This window comes from Tauraco erythrolophus, chromosome 31, assembly GCF_009769465.1.
Source record: "Tauraco erythrolophus isolate bTauEry1 chromosome 31, bTauEry1.pri, whole genome shotgun sequence".
NCBI classification, from domain to species: Eukaryota; Metazoa; Chordata; class Aves; order Musophagiformes; family Musophagidae; genus Tauraco; species Tauraco erythrolophus.
In genome coordinates, this window is record NC_141495.1 from 1252395 (window position 1) to 1270869 (window position 18475).

Genomic DNA, 18475 nt, shown 5'->3' on the forward strand with positions numbered 1-18475 from the left:
GGGCGGGGGGGCTAAGTCCACTTTACTGGCCGTTAATGCATGTAGACGCTGCACAGGAGTGCTCGGACACATTCACTACGAACTATTGCTATTATTAAATATTCCCAGCGGGGAGGGTCCGTCCCTCGGTTGGGGGGGGGGGTTGGGTGTGTGTGGGGGGGGCAAGGGGGGCTGTTTCTGCTCTTAATTCAAAAATAAAATTTAAAAGAAAGAAAGAAAAAAACACCTCTTTTTTTTTTTCTTTTTGGCTTACACAGTCTGTGAGTTTGTGGTGCTGGGGGGGTCCGGGCAGGTGTGGAGGGGAGGGGGGGGGGGGGTCCGGGCAGCGGGAAGGGGCCGTGGGGTGGGGGCCCGTTCGCGCTGGCCAGGGGGGGCCCCCGCGCGGGATCAGCAGGCAGCGAGATCAGCTCCAGAGGAGTCAGTTCTTGGGGGGCGCGGGGGGGACCCCGGCCGGGTGGGGGGGCCCCGGCCCCCCCGCTCACGGGTTAGTAGCGTGTTTTCCCTGATAAAACTCCTCCCACCGGCTCTCGAAGAACTTGCGCATGGCGTGTCCGGCCTTCCCCACCTCCGAGTCGTCCTCGTTGAAGGTCCGGCAGTTGTCGAACACCAGCATGGCGTCGGCCGCAAACTCCTCCGAGCTCGAGTACCTGCGGGTGGGACGGGGACCCCGCGGGACCCCCCGTGTGAGTGGCGGCGGTCAAGGACTCGGTGGGACCCCCCACCCGCCCCGCAGGAACCCCCCACCCAACCCTACCTGCTCACCCACCCCATGGGACCCCCCACTCGCTCACCCACCCCATGGGAATCCCACCTGTACCACCCACTCACACCCACCCCACGGGACCCCCCACTCGCTCATCTGCCCCATGGGACCCCCACCCATCCCCACCTGCTCACCCACCCTGCGGGACCCACCGCCCACCCCACGGGACCCCCCACTCGCTCATCTGCCCCATGGGACCCCCACCTGCTCACCCACCCTGTGGGACCCACCGCCCACCCCGCGGGACCCCCACCCGCGCCCCCTGCTCACCCGCCCCGCAGCAGCCGCGTGCGCATGGTGCCGAAGTCCATGGGGTTCTTGATGATCTTGCGGTAGCCGGGGACCAGGCGGGGGTTGACGGGCTCCAGGAAGGGCCACGCGTCCTCGTGCGACTCCATCTCCATCAGGATGATCCTGGGGAGGAGGTGGGGGGGGTCAGGAGGGGTCCCCAGGGACGCGGCCCCGGCCCCCCCCCCCCCTCCCCGTGCCCCACTCACTCGCAGAAGGTCAGGTCGTTGGGCTGCCCCCGCAGCGTCGCACCCCTCCGCTTGGCGGGGGAGAGCCCCTCACCCGTGTAGCGCGGCGCGGGCAGCCCCTCGCGGCGGCGCGAGGCCGGCCGGCGCCGCAGGCTCTCCTCCTCCTCCCCGAGGGTCCCCGCAAAGAGACGCCCCCGTTTCCGTTTCTTGCCTCGTCGGGGCGAGATGGGGTCCCGGTACTCTCCTGCCTGCGGGGAGGGGATGGGGGTCAGCGCCGGAGCCCGGAGTCACTGCCGGCCCCGGTGGGCGCGGGGCTGCCCCGTCACCTACCCGAGAGACACAGACGGAGCAGAACCAGTCGCCCTCGGGCACCTCCGTCATCTTGGGCCGGTGGCAGTAGAGGTGGCAGCCGCGGTCGCAGCCGTCGCACAACAGCAGGTGCTCGTCGTCGTCCCCGCGCCGGCACACCAGGCAGGTCTGCGGGGAGCGGGGCTCAGCCGCGCCGGCGCGGGGGTCCCTGCCACCCCGGGGTGCCCCAGCCCAGCCCAGCCCTCCCGTCCGGCGCCGCGGGCGCTCACCACTCTGTTGACCGACTTCTCCCAGGCGATGGACTTCTCCAGCTGGTAGATGCAGAGGGACACCTGAGCCGCGCTGCGGCACCGCTCCAGCGTCTGCCGCCACGTCCGGACCCGGGGCGTGATCTCGTAGGCTCTGCGGCGGGGAGATGGCGCTCAGCCGGAGCCGCTCAGGTGCCAGTGGCACGGCCGGGGGGAGGGAGCGGGGCTCACATCTCGGTGGGGCCCAGGCTCAGCTCCTCGGGGCTGCTCAGCACCACCTTCTCCACCACCACCTCGTGCAGCGGCCAGAGCGGCTCCTTCAGGTAGCGTCGCTCCACGTTCTGCTCCAGCGCCGCCAGCCGCAGCACCGCCAGGTCCAGCGGGTTGGTTCGCTCCCGGCACAGCGGCAGCCCGTCCCGCCGGCTCCGCACGGTGATGTCTTCCAGGGGTTCCACCTTGTGCTCGCAGTACCGCAGGTCGTCCCGCGTGGAGTCGGGGCTGGGGCACGTCCAGCCCTGCGAGAGAAGAGACGGGCTCAGGGTGGGCATCCGGCCGAGGCCACCGCGGCGCCCAGCCTGGCACCTACCCGTATCTGCAGGTCCGCCATCAGCACGCGCTGCTCCAGCTCCTCCACCCACTGCAGGACGGAGAGGTCGGTCTCGTAGGCTCTCTCCATCACCGACCACTGGGCCAGGGCTTTCTGAGACACGGCGGCGGCGGCCGCCTCGGGGCGCGGGTGGAAGATGGGGTCTGGGGGTGCAGAGGGGTGCTCAGCGCGGGGGGCAAGCAGCGGCCCCCCACCCGGCCAGCGCGGGCAGCCCGTACCGGTGGCGGCGCGCAGGCAGACGTCCCGCAGGAACTCCTTGTGCTTGGTGAGGTGCTTGTGCAGCGCCTTCTCCCGGATGCCGCGCGGGTGCAGGGCGCGAGCCACCGCCTCCAGCTCCTCGGGGTCCTGCAGCCACCACCAGCCGCTCTGCATCTCTGCAAGGCAGCAGCGCAGCGCTCAGCACCGCAGCGCTCGGCACCGCGCCGGGGCACCGGCTCCACTCGCCTCGTGGGTGCCAGGCTCTCACCAGGGGGAACGGGCTGCTCCGTCAGCTGGGTCAAGTATTTCTGTTCAATCTGCTTGAAGAATTTGGTGGGCGGCCGCCCTCGGCGCTTGGGCTGTCCCGGCAGGTCCTGGAGCTTCTCCATGCTGCCCCGGCTCCTGGGGCATGCGCCGTGGGCCCTGGTGCCGGCGGGCACCGGCGTGGAAGCAAGCAGGGGAGCCATGGGGTCGTCCGTGGGGAGGCCGTTCAGCTGGTGGGGACAGAGTGCGTCGGAAGGGCCGGGCACGCACCGCACCCGCTCCTCAGCCCTGCAGCCCCCGACCCTGCGGCCCCCCCCAGCCCTGTGGCTGTTTCGCTTCTCAGGGGCTCAGCCCAGAGGGTTGGGGACAGCAGGACCGGGCTCCCGGCGTGCCAATCCCCCCCAGTGCCCGGGCAGAGGGTTCCGCCCTGCTCCCCGCAGCCCCCCAGAGGGGTTCTCCCCTCAACGCAGTACCCAGAAGCTGGGGTGGCAACGTGGGGCACAGCCCCCCCCGCCACCCCGGCTGAGCCCAAGCACGTACCTGCCGGGCCGAGCCCCTGGCCAGCTCGCCGCGGGGCTGGCTGCGGGGCTGCGCGGCAGCTTGCGGCGGGGGCACAGGGGAGGAGGCAGCGAGGGGGGCTCGGCCATCGCAGGGTGTCCGGGGCAGCAGGTTGAACCAGGGCCCCCGCTTTTCTGCAGTCTCTGGAGCACTCTCCTCTTCTTCTTCCTCCTCTTCCTCCTCTGCAGGGTCCGACGGGGCCTCGAGCGGTGGGAGCCCCGTGTCCCCCTTTCCAGGGCTGCTGTCCGGGGTGAGGACCGAGTCCCGGAGCAGGGACGACTGCGTCTGGCTCAGCCAGGAGAGGAACGCTGACTGGCTGAGGTCGTGCTGGCTCTGCCCCAGGGACACCGGCTCCTCCAGGACCCCGTTGATGGGGGGGGGGTCTGGGCCCGCAGTGCTGCGACAGCTCCTCTTTGCTCTTGCGGGGCCGGCCGCGGGAGCGCGAGGCCGTGCAGTTCGTCCGGCTGGGAATGGGCACGTCCGCCGGCTCCTCCTTCACCGGGCAAACGTGGGGGGACACCTTCTCCTCCGGGGGCTCCTGGGGCACTGGCTCGGCCACTGCCAGGGCGGGAGGAGGAGGAGGTGAGATGTAAGGTCCCCTCCTGGCCAGGAGATCCCCCCCGCCCCAGAAGCCCCTTCCCAGCTCACCCTCTGCACCCTCCACGAAGATGCCACCCAGGTGGGGCAGGACCCAGTATCGCCGCCGGTAGCGGTCCTGGCCCAGGGAAGCCGCTCGCAGCGTCTGCGAGGAATGGAGCAGCTTCTTGCGGAAGAACATCTGCCTCTGCGGGGAGAGCGTGGGGTGGTGATGGGTGCCACCGCGGGCACTGAGCCCCCAGCCCTCCGCGCGCCCGCTCACCTTGGCCAGCTTCTCGATCTGCCTCTCCAGCTCCGGGATGCTGGACGCAGACGTGTCGGCCTGGGGGAGGGATGGGACCCGTCAGGGAAGTGGGTGGGGAAGAGACCCCCAAGGCCGGCATCCCCACCTCTGCCCCCCATGAGTGGCGGACCCCGCCAGCCACCCCACCTCATCCTCCCTGCGGGATTTCCGTCTGCGGCTCTCCTCCTCTTCCTCCATCTCCAGGCCCGTCTCCTCGGTCAGGCGGGAGCTGCGCCGGCGCCGTCCGTCCTCCAGGCCGGTGATCTCCGCCTCGGGACGGCCCGTCTTCTTGGCCAGGGCCACCTTCAGCCTGCCGAGACGCAGCAGAGGCGTCTGCTGCCAGCCCCACTGCCGCCCCCACGTGCACCCCGCTCCCCGGCCGAGGCACCAGAAAAGTCACCCCGAGATCCCCCAGCGCCGGCGCGCGGAGGGGAAGACACGGAGGCCACCAGCGGGACCCAGTTGTGCCCAGTGGGGCAGCTCCCTCCCAGCTGGCAGCTCCGTGGCACTGCCCGCCGAGGGGGTGCGGACAGCGGGAGCCGCGGGCAGCGCCCCCACCACCACCCACCTGCGCAGCCGGCCCTCGATGATCCACTTGTTCTTCCTGTAGTTGGACATGTTCTCCAGGGTCTTGTCGATCTCGCTGCAAGGAGATGGGGGTGGCTGCAGCAGGCGGCTCCGGGCAGCTCTCCCCGAAAGGAGAGGGGCAGCCGTGCCCGCGCTGCCCGCGGGCAGTTGGGGCTGGGTCCGGAGGACGCGCTTGCCCCCCCCGCCCACGCGCACCTGATGATGAGCGCGCTGCTGTTCAGCTCGTTCACCAGGAACGCCAGGATGGCCGCCTTCTTCTCCGGGGGCAGCGCCTGGAAGGGTTTGGTCCGCAGCGCGTCGCACAGGTCCTCGCCCGCCCCGTACGCCGTCAGGAAGCAGCGCAGGATCTCGGAGACGGTGTCGCGGTTCAGGCTGATCTCCGACACCTTTTCCCCCAGGATCTTCAGGGACTGAGCAGACCAGAGCAGAGGTTGGGGAGATGCCCCCTGCCCCGGGAGGGGAAGGAAAAAACAAGACGGGGAGGACGCCGGCGCCCCGCGGATGGGAAAACCAGGGCCAGGAACCCGAACGCGAGCAGACGAGCCCAGGGGTGTCCCGGGGAGCTGGGCAAGGCTGGGCAGCGCCACCTGCCCGCTGCGGGACGGACCCCGAGGGCTGCCAGGGCTGGGAGAGGGTGCAGGAGGGCTGCAGCAAGAGCAGCACCCCGAAATGTGGGCTCCCCCATCCCCAGCCCGCAGCAGCCGGGGCGGCCGGGCACCGGCACCCCCGAGCCGGCCGGGAAGGGACAGGGGGCAGCTCACCTGGCAGTAGGGCGGCAGCCCGGGGTCGTAGAGTGCAGCCTGCAGCAGCCGCACCAGCAGGTCCTGCACCTCGCCCGCGCTGTCGCCCACCCCCAGCAGCCCCTCCTGCAGCGCGCACAGGCTGGGCACGTCCTTGGCCGGGTCGAAGCCCAGGACCTTGCCGTAGCTCTGGAGGAACTCCACGACCGTCAGGCAGTTGGAAAAGGCATGGCTGGGTAGGACGAGGCCCGGGATGCGGGAGAAGGTCGGCAGGGGCTGCAGGGAGCGAGAGAGGGTGGTCAGGGCCGGCGAGGCACCAGGCAGGCTGCTGGCTCACCAGCCGTGCCCAGCCCAGCCCTCCGTGCCACAACCCACCTGGTGGTCCCCCAGGCACATGTCCTCCGTGGGCTTCTTCATCTCCTCCAGGATGAGCTGCTGCCGCTGCCGCTCCTCCAGGCGCCGCTGGGCCAGCAGCCCCTTGTCCGCCTTCCGCACCCCTTTGCCCTTCTTCTCCTTGGGCCGCGCTTTCTCCTTGCCCTTCTCCGGTTTGCCTTTCTTCTCCTTGGCCTGAGGACACAGCCGGGATGCGCGGGGAGAGGGGCTCCATCTGCCGCCCCCTTCCCAGCCCCCTCGTACCTGGTGGACTCACCTTGGACTTCTTCTTGGCCTCCTTCGCTCTGGGGGCTTTGGCCTCCTGCTTCTGCTTGTTCCTGGCCTGGGAGGGACCGGACAGCTCGGGAACCCGGTGGCCTTCCCGCACCAGGGAAGCCTCCGCCCCAGACCCGGACCCAGACAGGCCCCCCAGAGCCGCCTTGCGCCCCGCGCAGCCGTTCGTACCTTCCGCCTCATTTTCTTCTTGATTTTGCTCATTTTCAGTTTGTCCTCGTCGCTCAGCACCTCTGCGAGAGCAGACAGGGAGGGGGGCGATGGGTCGGCCGTTGGGGTCCCACTAGAGCCGGGCCGCCCGAGCCGGTGGGACCGGGGCAGGGCTCACCTTGGGCTTCCAGCCGCTTCAGCAGCCGCGCATCCGTCTTGCTCAGCAAGTCGACCATCTTGACCTTGGGAGGCCGACCCCGGCCGCGCTTGGCGGCCGGCGGCTCCTTGGCCTTGGCTTTCTCGGCGTTGCGGGGCCGCCCGCGCTTGCCCGTGATGGCCTGGATGCGCGACGGGATCTCCTCGGGGCTCAGCTTCACCCACTGCGGACCCTGCGGCACAGATCCGGGTCACCTCCGGCAGCGCAGTGTCGGGGGGGGACGGGGCAGCTCAGCTGCCCCCAGACCCACCTCCGGCGTGTCTCGCTCCTCGTAGAAGTCTCCCACCGGCATGCGGGGGCTGAAGCTGAAGTGCTCGCGCCGGACGTCCTGCACCACGTTCCTGCTCAGGTACTGGGGGGAGGACGAGGAAGAGGGGGAGGAAGGCCGTGAGGAGGGCTCAGCACTCTGAGTCTCGCAGCTCTTGGCTGCCATCGGGGGCTCTGGCAGAGCGAGGGGAGCCTGTAGCGGACCAGGACCCCGGGTCGTCCCCCACCCCGCTCTCCCGGGGGTCTGTACCTTGATCACCTCCGGGAACTGCTTCATCCTCTTCCCGCAGGGCCCGTAGTACCAGGTCTCACCCTGCCAGCGGTGGTTCCCCTTCTTGATCCGCACCTCCCGTCTCCACCTGGGCACATGGAGCCTCAGCGCGGTGCCAGGGGTGGCCGCGGGGTGGGACAGAGGGAGGGGGACAGGCCACGTACCCGTGCTGCAGGGGAAAGCGCACCTCCTCCGGGGTGGCGATGCGCCGGCGTGGGACATCACCTGCGGAGAGGGGACGGGACGCTGGGCTCGGGCGCGCGGGCGGAAGGGGGCACCCGCAGGGGCTCCCGGCCCCACCTGCTGCCGAGGCGCTCAGCGGGGCGGCCTCCTCGCTCTCTCCTTCTGGCGCGGCCGAAGTCTCCGGACAGCTGTCAGCAGCCTCTTCCTCCTCCTCCTCTTCTTCCTCTGCGGATGGGACTGGGGACTCCGGCTCCAGCGGGGGGTCGAGCTCCAGGGACCCTGACTCCTCTGGCCCCACGTGGCCACTGCTGTTCAGGTCAATGCTACCGTCTGCAGAGCCAAGGTCAGGGGCATCAGCTCTGAGCGCGGTCGCCCTCCTGCTCCACTCATGACACCAGACAGCCCCTGCCCGTCTGAGGGGGCACATGGCTGCGCATCCCCTCCCCACGCTGGCCAGGGGCATCTGCAGCGCGGAGGAGATCCCCCCGCTGGGGCTTGCACCCAGCCAGGGCCAGGTGCCCGCAGCGGGCACCGTTCTCCCAGGGGCTCCTGGCCACCACCAGCCGTGGCTCCCCGGTGCAGGCACTGGCACACACCGGGTCCCCGCTGTGCCCGGACACAAAGGTCCCGCAGCAGCTTTGGAGACAGGAGGCCGGCGGGGCGGCCACCGCGGGGGCCAGCTGGCGTGAGGGGGTGAGTGGCCGGCCGTGGGGCACTGGCCCAACCTGGTGTGGCACGTACCGTGCAGGGCAGGCGGCGAGCCGGCGAGCAGCGGGGCGGGCGGGGGGCTGGCGGGCAGCAGCCCGAAGGGGCCATCGGCGCGGAGCGGGGGGCTGGCGCAGCGCAGGCCGGGCAGGTCGGGGGGCTCCTCCAGGGGGGACTTGTCGCTCACCAGCCGCGAGTCGTCCATGGCGTAGAGGTCGCCGGTGCCGGGGTCTGGCGGGGGGGGAGCAGCGGGACGTGAGCGCGCGGAGCCACATCTCCACTCCCGAGGGGCGCCTGGGCCCCCCCGGCTGAAAAGGCTCCGGCAGGAGAGGGGTTAAGGGGCTCCGGCGCCCCCGGCCACGCCCCCCGCGCCCCGGCCACGCCCCCCGCCGGGAACCGGAGCCCAAAATGGCCGTGGCGGCGGCGGCGGCGGGGACGTTCCCGGCGCGGAAGTTCAGGAGCGCCGCCCGCCCCGTCCCGCCCGCCCCGCCCGCCCCGCACCTCCGGCCAGCGCCCCGAAGGGCTCCAGCGGGTCCGTGTCCTCCAGCCGCGGCGCGATGGGCGACGTGTCCCCCAGCGGCGCCGCGCCGGGGGCGGCCCCGTTGTAGCCGCAGATCTTCAGCTCTGAAGGGGACAACGGACCGAGAAGGGGCCCTGAGGCGGCGGCGCGGCACGGCGGCAGCGCCCGGGGCCCGGGCACCCCTGCCCAGGGCATCCCTGGCACAGCCGCCACGGTTCCCGCACCAGGGCGGTTGGTGCTGGGTCCCCCCAACACTGGGGTCCCCCCCGCGGCTCACGGCGCTCTGCCAGCGGCGACACCGCGGGCTGTGCCCGTCCAGCCTAACGGGATCCCAACGCCAACTCCGAGCAGCGACGGGGCAAACCCCGGCTGGGACACGGGGCGGGTGGGCTGGAGGGGCCTCTCTGGGGAACGCGATGCCCAACTCCACCGTCCCGGTGCGGGATCCAGAACCCGCCTGTCAGGGCTGCGGCACCGGGCTCCTACCTGGCTGTGCCTCCTCCAGCTCCATGCTGCCCACCAGCCCGCCCCCGTTCTCCGCGATGGCAGGGGGGATCTCTTTGGCTGCAGCGTCGCCATCTCCCTCGCCGGCGTCCGGCGGCAGCGAGAAGGGCTCGGTGCTGGAGCCCAGCATGGGGGAGGGCTGGGTGGCCGCGTAGAAGCCGGCCGGCCCGTTCTGCATCAGCTCGAAGCTCTGGTCGTGGAAGGAGTCGTACAGCTCCTGCGAGTCGAAGTTCAGCCCCACGGGGCCGGCGCTGCCATTGCCCCAGAACTCCTGCCCGGCCCCTCGCAGGTTGGTGCCGTGCCCCGGGGACACCGGCCGGGACCCCCCGGCGACGCCGTTAAGCGGGAACTGTCCGAGGCCGGAGAGCGAGGGGGCGGGGGGGCCGCCGTCCTTGAGGCCGCCGGCGGGCGGGTACGGCGCGTAGTCCCAGAGGCAGTCGTAGGTGCGGAGGGGCGGCGTGCCGGCGCGCGGCGAGCCGGGGGTGAAGGTCCCTGAAGTACTGGGGTGAGATACAGTAGAGAAGCCATTGACATTCATGCCCCCGTTCAGACCTGGAAGGAGCCAGAGGAGACACAGCTGGGTCAGCGGCGCCGCGCGGGCGTTTCTCGACACCATCCCTCGTGCAGAGCCAGCCCGGTCCCGCCAGCGGCGCAGGAGGGGACAGATGGACGACCCACCCCGGCAGCCGTCGAGCCCCGTGCCCCGCCGGTGGCCCCATCCACCCCGGCACGACTGCTGCCTGTGCCTGGACAGAGCTGGGCAGTCGTTCCCCCCAAGACCCCCCGGCGCAGCTCCCCACTCGGTGAGACCGGCCCCACCACGGGGCTTCGCCGGCGTCGGGCTGAGAGCCGCAGGACGCCGGGGATTAGCCGAGCGCTTGGCAGGGCTGCGCTGCATCAGCTGACCGGCCAAATCCACGCAGAGACCCCGTTCCGGCACCGCCGCTTTTCCAGGCCAAGGTGCCCGTGGGCACACGACAGACCCCCAGCCCCGTGTGCAGGGAGCTGCCGCCTGCCACGGCCCCTCAGACCCCGGGCTGGTCTGCGCCGGCCCCGCGGGGGCACTTACTTTTCCCTGGCGCGGGGAAGCCGAGCGGGGCGCCGTGGGCGAAGGGGCTGTCCCCTGAGGCAGGCGTGGGTTTCGGTCCTGAGGCAGCGGGTGCGGAGGAAAGGCCAGTGAAGTTAAAGTGATTGTTTGTTTCCATTTCTGCAGGGGGAAGAACAGGCAGCAGGGTCAACCACCGGCGGGCACCGGGGCTGCCAGCGCAGCAAGTGCCCGGCCCTGCCAAAGGACCCGCGGCGAAGGTGGGGACCCTCTGCTGCCGCGCCAGGGCAGAGCTGCTCCCAGGGAGCCTGGGGAAGCGCCGGGTGCCCGGCCCAGCGCAGGGCGAGCTCCCAGCCCGGCGCTCAACGGAAACATGGGGGTGCTGGGAAGGGTGAGGAGCGACGGTGGAAGCCCCCCGGGACCGCGGTGCCCCTCGCTGGGCCCCCAGCACAGCGGAGATGACGCTGCCTCTGCCACGAGCCAGCCCGGGCCCGGCAGCGCCAGTGGGATGAGCCACCACCTGCACGAGCACAGCTCATCACCGGGCTCCGGCGTCCCCGGGGACGGCCATCACCGAGAAATCCCGCTTGCCACCCGCCCGTGCTTCTTCCCGCATTAAACTCAAGCGCTCGGCTCCCCGGCGCCGCCATCCCAAGGCCTCGGCACGGGGCGAGACCGCGGGAGCTCCGGCAGGCTCCAGCTGGCGCAGCCACGGGGGCCATTTCCCAGCGAAGCACCGGCCCCCCCCAGCAGCTCCGTGACCCCGCGGGGCCCCGGCACAGCCCGGCGCTCCCTGGGGAACGCTGCGCTCCCGGCACAGAAATGTCTCTGCAGTGACAGCCGGTGCTCCCGCCGCAGCCACAGGGACCTGAGCCCCGTTTGCCCCGGGTGCAGCTCCAGGGACACCCGAGGCAGGATCCGGGCCGGCCTCGTGTCACGGCCCAGGGATGGGCAGGAGCCGCTGGTGACCTTCACCACCCGGGAGGAGAAACGCTCCCTCCAAACTAGAGCACCACGAGGAGGGCTGCCGGTGGGGTTGGCCGCAGGCCGGGACCCTGCTGTGCCACCGGCACGGCCGGCAGCTGCCCAAGGGGGTCCCGGCACGTGAGGCCAGAGAGCAGATGGCGCGGAGGAGCCGAGGCCCCATGAGCCCATCCCAGATGGGAACCCTGGTGCTGGCAGGGGCCCGCAGGGACACCCCGTGGGGCTGCCGTGGCTGGTGTCTCCCCACCCTGCCGTGTGTGCCAAACCTGCCGTCGGCTGAGGTGGCACCGGCTCCACCGACCTCTCTGGAAGGGCCGATACTGCCGCGTACTCGGCAGATGCGGCGCTTCAGCACCAGCTCGTGGCATGGCCCGTGTCGAAACCCAGGCGGGGATTTCATCATGCCCTGCCCGCGTCGGCCGACGTCCCGGCAGGGACCGGGGCCACCGAGCCTTCTCCCGGCCGGGGACACCCGTGATTCATCCACCAGAGAAACCCGTATGGGCGGTGACACAGCTGCCACCCGCGTGTCGCTCCTGGACGTCCCGGGGTGGCCCCACGGCCACCCCCACCCTCTGCCCATGACCGGGGGGGGTGGGATGGGGGGAGACTGGTGCAGCGCAGCCCCCGCCCCGATCACAGCCGGGAATTCCTGGAGGGTGGCTGAAAAAAGAAAAAGCCTTTCCGGTGCCACCCGGCGTGCGATGCGTCGGCCGGGAACGCCGCTGCCAGCTTTTGGAGGTCAGAGGAGGCGGCACAGGGACGTGCCGGAACCGGACAGGTGGCGGCCGCAGGTCAGCGCCGCGGACCGGGATGGACGGGGCTCACGCCCGGAGCGAGGAGGAGGCCGGAGCGGAGGCGAGGGGAAACTAAAAGCTGGGAAAGTGGGAATGAACTGGGGCGAGGGCAGAGGGGGCACACGGTGGGTGGCAGCGGGTCGCCCACCGGGCCGGGCTGCGGCACCGGGGACAGACGGGGCCTCGCGGTGCTGGAGCCGCCCTCGGCATCCCGGGAGCGCGGCCAGCGCCGGGCGCGGTGCGGGCAGAGGCCGCCGGGGCTCCCCCCGCCGGGCAGCACGTGACCGGGCACGGAGCCGCAAACTGGGCCACGGCACGTAACCGGAGCGTAACCGGAGCCGGCCGGGAGCGGGCGAGGATGCACCAGCGGCGGGACGGGAGCCCCGGGCCCGGCGGCACCGCCGGGGTCTCACCGGCAGCGGCGCGGAGGGTGCGCGGGGGCCGCTCCCCGGCTCCCACCGGAGCGGGCAGCGCCCACCGGCACCCGGCCCGGGCTCACCGCGCTCCCGGGGCCAGGCGGGGACCGTCCCCTGGGGCTGGGGGGCGCAGAGCTCCGGGCCGGGGGCGCCGTCGGTGCCGCTCCCCTGGCAGGGAGCTCGGGCCCCCCCCGGCCCGGCAGCACCGGGAGATCCCGGGAGCGAGACGCGACCTGATTAAAAAGGACGTTTCAAAAACAACGAGACGCAACAACCGGCTGCCATTTCCCGGCCACTTCCTGCGGGGGGGGGAGGACACGGACACGGAGGGACGCGGCCCCGAGACCGGCCCCCCCCCCCCCCGCCTGCGGCGCCGCACCCGGCGGAGACCCCCCCGGTCCCTGCGGCAAGGACACCCCCTCCCCCTCCACGCAACCCCCCCTCCCCCCACCGAGTTTCACGGGGAAGGGGGGCAGCGCCCCGCCCCCACCCGCCGCCGCAGGGGCGTCCCGGGCCGGAGAAATCGAACGGGGGGGGGGGGGAAAACGGACGCACACAGACGGTGCGGGCTATGTTGGGGGGTGTCCCTCCGCCGTCCGGGACGCGAAAGCGGGGGGAACCGCACCGGCCGCCGAGGAAGGGGGCCCGGGCTCCCCGCGATTTCGGGCCGGGGCTCCCGGGACCAGGTCGGGCCCAGCCGCCTCCGCCGGGAGAGGCTCGCCGGTGGCCGGTGAGGGGGTGGGGGGGATCTCGCCGGTCACCGGGATGCAGGGGAAGGGGGGGGGGTCTCACCGAGATCGGGAAAGGGCGGCTGGTGCCGCCGGTGCCGCCCCCAGCCCTCCGCGCCGGGCCCCAACGGCCGCCACCCCCCCCCAGCCGTTAACGGCCGCCGCAGACCGTTTTCCCCCGGCCCCCTCCCCGACCCCGCACCTGGCAGGCGGCGGCGCGGGCCCGGCGGGCGCCCCGGGCCCGGCTCAGGCGGCGCGGGGCGGGACGCGGCTCCGCATGGCGCGGCCCCTCCGCGCGGACCGGGCCGGGCCGGGCCGGGCCGCAGCGCACCGGGGCCGCCGAGCGGAGCCGAACCAGCGGCGCAGGGCAGGAAGCGCCTCGCGCCGCCGGGCGGTCCCAGCCCCGCCCCCCCGCGCGCACGTCACCGCCGCCGCGATGGCGTCACCGGGAGCGGCGCCGCGCGTCACCGGGGGCGGGCCGCGCGCCCACGTGGGAGGGGATCCCCGCCCCCGGCGGGGTCAGGGCGGGGGGAATCCCCACGCGGGGCCCCCCCCGCCCCGGGTCCCCCCCGCTTCCCCCGGGCCCGCCCGCCCCCCCCCCCCGCTTCCCCGTTCGCGCCCCCCCCCCGGCCCCGGGGAACGGCGGCGCCGCGCGGGGCAGGGGCGGACGGGGCGGCCCGCGGGTCGGGGCCGGGCCCCCGCCGGACCGTGACGCTCCGCAGCTCGGCGCGGCCGCGGGGACCCCGGCGCGGCCCCCCCCGGCCCCGCGGCTCCCCCCGGCCCCCGGGATCTCCGGTGACGTCACGCGGCACCGGCTGGGCCGCGCTGCGCAGGGGCCGGGGGCGCCTCTGGGAACGCGGCGGCGGGGGGAGCGGGGGGTCCCGGCGCGGGAGGCTCCGTCCCGGAGCGGCCCCGGGGGAGAGGGGGCAATCCGTGCCCGGTGCGGGGCAGCGGGGCCCGGCCCGGGGGGTCCCTGCCCGATAGGGGGTCCCGGTACAGAGCCGGGGGTCCCGGCGCAGCCGGCCGGGCCCCGCTGGGGTCCCGAGGGGGGGGGGGGGGTCCCTGTCTCCGGGGCCCGTCCCGCGCGCTGCCTACCTGGGGGCGGCGGTGCCGGCCCGGTGCCCGCCCGGTGCGGTGCCGGTGGCGGAGCCGGAGCCGGGCGGCGGCGCAGGTGCTCCCGGCCCCGCGTGATGTCAGCGGCCGCCACCGCCCCCTCCCCGCGCAGGACGCGCCGCCATTTAAAGGGACCACGACCCTTCGCGCCGGGGGGGGGGGCGGCTGGGGGCAGCCCTGCAACGGGGCCGCGCCGGGCCCCCCCCGGCTGTAGCCCTTGCGGGGACCCCCTCCGCTCCCGCTCCGTCGGGTACCCCCGGTGGGGGGGCTCGGCCCGGCCCCACGGGTCGGGGGGGGTCTCGGTGCCCCCGGGGCGGGCCCGGCCGGCGCGTTCCCCCGGGACCCCGCGGACAAAGCGGCAGCTGGTGGGGCCGCGGCGGCTCTTTGTGCTGCGAAATGGTGGAGCCCAAAGGGGGGGGGCGGGGGGGCAGCGGGGCAGCAGAAAGGACCGACACACGGACAGGGCACGGGGACAGACAACAGGACCGACACCTGCCCGCCCCCCCCCCCCCACACCAGGGGTTCGCTCCTGCACTCCCGGGCCCCCCCAGGGTCCCTGCAACACCGCACGGTTCCTGCTGCCCCCCCCCAGCCCACAGCGGAGGGGGCACCGCAGGGGGGGCCGTGGAGAGCCCCCAGGCAGCCTGGCCTCCCCCTCCCGCAGGTGGGGGGCTCACAGGGCCCCCCCACCCCTGGGCAGCAGGAGCCGCACGCAGCACACGGGGCCCCAGGCTGTTTTCACTGATGTTTTATTGGAAACGTTAAATACGGGGGGGGGGTCTGGCAGCAGGGGGGGAGTGGTGCCCCCTCCTCAGGCGTGCTCTTCCGCCAGCTTCTCGGCCTTGGCCACCGCCTCCTCGATGGGCCCCACCATGTAGAAGGCCTGCTCCGGGAGGTGGTCGTATTCACCTGGGGAGAGACGCTGCCTCAGTGGGGGGAGCCGGGGCCAGCCCAGGACCCCCCGGACCCCCGGCTCCCCCGTGCCCAGCCTGCGGTTCCCCCAGCGACTGCCTCACCTGCCAGGATCTGCTTGAAGCCCTTGATGGTCTCCTTCAGCGGCACGAGCTTGCCCATGTGGCCAGTGAAGACCTCAGCCACCTGGAAAGGCTGCGACAAGAAGCGCTGGATCTTGCGAGCCCGGGCCACTGTCAGCTTGTCCTCCTCGGAGAGCTCGTCCATGCCCAGGATGGCGATGATGTCCTGGAGGGACTTGTAGTCCTGGGGAGAGACGGGGTGAGCGGCCAGTGCCGGGCATCGCGCTCCACCGCCAGCGCCCCGCCAGGGGCTGCCCCGGCCCCCTCACCTGCAGGATCTTCTGCACCCCCCGGGCCACATCGTAGTGCTCGGGGCCCACAATGTTGGGGTCCATGATGCGGGAGGTGGAGTCCAGCGGGTCCACGGCTGGGTAGATGCCCAGCTCGGCGATGGCGCGGGACAGCACCGTCGTGGCATCCAAGTGGGCGAAGGTGGTGGCAGGGGCAGGGTCAGTCAAGTCGTCGGCCGGCACGTAGATGGCCTGGGGAGGTGGGAGGGGATGGTGGGCATGAGGCAGGCACCGCGGCTTCCCCGGCGTGGCAGGGCCGGGCCTGCCCTCACCTGCACCGAAGTGATGGAGCCCTTGCGCGTGGTGGTGATCCTCTCCTGCATGGTGCCCATGTCGGTGGCCAGCGTGGGCTGGTAGCCCACAGCAGAGGGGATTCTCCCCAGCAGGGCTGACACCTGGGAGAGAAGAGCCCGTGAGAGGCTGTGCGATGCGGGGGCCGGGCGTCTCGCCACGCTCAGCGCCAGAGCCGGCACACCGCGACCCTGCGCCGAGCACAGACCTCGGAGCCAGCCTGGGTGAAGCGGAAGATGTTGTCGATGAAGAGCAGCACGTCCTGACCCTCCTGGTCCCTGAAGTATTCGGCCACTGTCAACCCCGTCAGAGCCACTCTGGCACGGGCGCCTGGGGGCTCATTCATCTGCCCATAGACCAGCGCGACCTGCGGGCAGGACCCCGGTGTCGGCACGCTGCCATTATGCCGCCTGCGCCCCCGGGAGCCGCCCCGGCCCCCCCCAGGAGACCCAGCACACCTTGGAAGTGGCGTCTTTCAGGTTGATGACTCCAGACTCGATCATCTCATGGTACAAGTCGTTGCCCTCGCGGGTTCGCTCCCCCACACCAGCAAACACCGAGTAACCGCCGTGGGCTTTCGCCACGTTGTTGATCAGCTCCATGATCAGCACTGTCTTGCCAACGCCGGCACCTCCAAACAATCCTGGGAGGGAACGGGAATGCCGCTCAACCCTAGGCCGATCTGGCCAACCGCAGTGTCTCCCTTCACCCTTTTCCTCCTCAGATCAATAAGCGTTGCTTCAGCAAGCTCAGAAGAACGAAAGTCAAATGGTTACTCATCAGTGAAGGAAACCACTGCAGCAGGATGGGTCTGGAGCCTTGGCAGGGCACAGTGGGAGCCCCCAGGAACTGCTCTGCACATCTGGCAGGATGCCCCCCTCCCCAGACACCCTCGCTCCCCCGGGGCAACGTACCGATCTTGCCACCCTTGGCATAGGGAGCCAGCAGGTCCACCACTTTGATCCCTGTCACCAGGATCTCCTGCTCAACGCTCATCTCCACGAACTCGGGGGCTTCGGCATGGATAGCAGCAAACCTGCAGCGGGAGGTGGCGAGAGGGGCTGAGCGGCCGAACAAAGGCCCTTGGCCAGGGGCCGGCAGGAGACTGCAAAGCGCAGTCCCTGCTCACGAGCCAGGAGAACGCCGCGGCAGCAGATACGTGCCGCGTTCCTGACAACGTCTGCTGCTCCAGACCCCGCTGGACGCTCGTCTCCCCGCCCCGGGTCTCACTCACTGTTTTGTCGTGATGGGGCCCCTCTCGTCAATGGGTTCCCCGATGACGTTCATGATCCTGCCCAGGGTCTCGGGGCCCACGGGGATGCGGATGGGCGCACCGGAGTCCAGCACCTTCTGCCCTCGCACCAGCCCTTCTGTTCCGTCCATGGCGATCGTGCGCACGGTGTTCTCCCCTGCCGAGGCCAAGGACAGTGTCACGGCAGCACCCCGAGCTGACCCCGGGGACAGCTGCTGGTGGCCTCCCGGGCCCTGCCACGGGAGCCGTCAGCCAGGAGGAAGCCGAGAAGAGCAGCAGGAGCCGGGAACAAAACCTCACGGAGAAAAGCAGAGGCCAGGCCGCGCTCAAACCGCAGCCCTGCGGGCAGAGCCCTCTGCAGCCATTTTCCTCCGCTCGGGTCGAACCCCGCGGCTCCATCACGCTCAGGAGAACCGAGCCCCCGCGCCGCGCCACGGCGGGAGGACCCGCCCCCCCCCCCCCGGCCCCTGCGGCAGGGCTCACCCAGGTGCTGAGCCACTTCCAGCACCAGGCGACTCTCCCGGCCCTGCACCTCCAGCGCGTTCAGGATGGGCGGCAGCCCCTCGTCGAACTGCACGTCCACCACGGCGCCGATGACGGCCACGATGCGGCCGGTGGTCGAGCCCGCCTTGGCGGCGGGGGCCGGCTGCGCCGCATAGTCCCGTCCTGCGGGGGGGAAAGGGACGGATCAAGGTCGGCCGCGGACGGGGCATCCCCGGGGCCCCCCGCACCCCTGCCCGGAGCAGCCGGCACCCCCGGGCTGCCCCGCCGCGCCCCGGCCCGCCCCCTCAGCCCGTCCCGTCCGGCCCGGGGCCGCCGTGCAGGCCCCAAGGTGACCCCGCGGCCGCCCCGCACTCACGCGCGCCGGCGGCGGCGGCTGGGCCGGCCCCGCGGCTGAGCAGCAGCGGTAGGAGCTCGCGGCCCGGCCCGGCCCCGCGGCGCAGCAGCGGCCGGACGGCGGCGGCGGCGGCGGCCGAGCAGCGACCCGCGAGCCCCAACATGGCGGCGCCGACTGAGCCCCCGCGCCCCGCCCGCCTCGCACGGCCCCCGCGGGGCGGGACCGCGCTGCACGTCACCGGCCGCCGCGCTCGCCCATTGGCCGCGGCGCCCAGCCGCACCGCGCGCGTCCGCCCTCCCATTGGCCGGACTCGCCTGGGCGCTCGATCCCCCCCGCTTCCTCGCGATTGGGCCGCGGCTCTATCCATCAAAGAACAGCACGAATCGATAGGACGGGATTGGCGGGAAGGGGCGGGGGGAAGCCGGAAGCAGCGGCGCACGTGGCCCGCGCTTGTCCTTGGGGCGGGCACCGTGACCGCGGCCCCGGCGGAGCGCTCCGCGGCACCGGCACCGCCCCGAGGGGGTCCGGCCTCGGCCCGAGGGGCCCCGCACCGCCCCGAGGGGGTCCCGGCAC

General features: G+C 72.6%; 2 protein-coding genes and 1 non-coding gene across 3 annotated transcripts; all 3 read right to left on the reverse strand.

Annotated features, from left to right (window-relative positions):
- Positions 1 to 478: 478 nt before the first annotated feature.
- BAZ2A (bromodomain adjacent to zinc finger domain 2A) lies at positions 479 to 13313 on the reverse strand. Its single transcript, XM_086628465.1, is given in 30 exon segments — positions 479 to 647; positions 1034 to 1177; positions 1261 to 1487; positions 1570 to 1716; positions 1818 to 1950; positions 2028 to 2311; positions 2383 to 2546; positions 2622 to 2777; positions 2870 to 3095; positions 3406 to 3811; positions 3813 to 3981; positions 4072 to 4207; positions 4283 to 4342; positions 4451 to 4613; positions 4872 to 4946; positions 5087 to 5301; positions 5653 to 5907; positions 6007 to 6198; positions 6281 to 6381; positions 6420 to 6530; positions 6626 to 6836; positions 6915 to 7016; positions 7182 to 7290; positions 7367 to 7427; positions 7503 to 7715; positions 8127 to 8321; positions 8592 to 8714; positions 9097 to 9666; positions 10184 to 10321; positions 13287 to 13313. Coding segments are annotated over 29 exon segments (5253 nt in total). The 5' UTR covers positions 10320 to 10321; positions 13287 to 13313.
- A 1616-nt stretch (positions 13314 to 14929) lies between these two features.
- Positions 14930 to 18065, reverse strand: ATP5F1B (ATP synthase F1 subunit beta). Its single transcript, XM_086628539.1, has 10 exons — positions 17924 to 18065; positions 17548 to 17730; positions 17047 to 17221; positions 16727 to 16848; positions 16271 to 16455; positions 16021 to 16179; positions 15794 to 15916; positions 15501 to 15713; positions 15214 to 15415; positions 14930 to 15106 (listed from the first exon to the last, which is right to left on the reverse strand). Exons 1-10 carry the CDS (start codon positions 18063 to 18065, stop codon positions 15009 to 15011), a joined length of 1602 nt encoding a protein of 533 aa, XP_086484665.1. The 3' UTR covers positions 14930 to 15008.
- Positions 16528 to 16601, reverse strand: LOC147526563 (small nucleolar RNA SNORD59). The gene has a single exon (XR_015222924.1). It is a non-coding gene; the product is annotated as a small nucleolar RNA SNORD59 (small nucleolar RNA).
- Positions 18066 to 18475: the final 410 nt, after the last annotated feature.

Excerpts from the sequence above, each read along its gene's own strand:
- ATP5F1B (XM_086628539.1), bottom strand. The coding sequence starts at position 18,065 with ATGTTGGGGCTCGCGGGTCGCTGCTCGGCCGCCGCCGCCGCCGCCGTC. Across the intron at positions 17,222-17,547 it reads GGAAGTGGCTCAGCACCTGG|GGGAGAACACCGTGCGCACG; the intron begins GTGAGCCCTGCC and ends TGGCCTCGGCAG. Across the intron at positions 15,714-15,793 it reads GCTCCATCACTTCGGTGCAG|GCCATCTACGTGCCGGCCGA; the intron begins GTGAGGGCAGGC and ends CCACCTCCCCAG.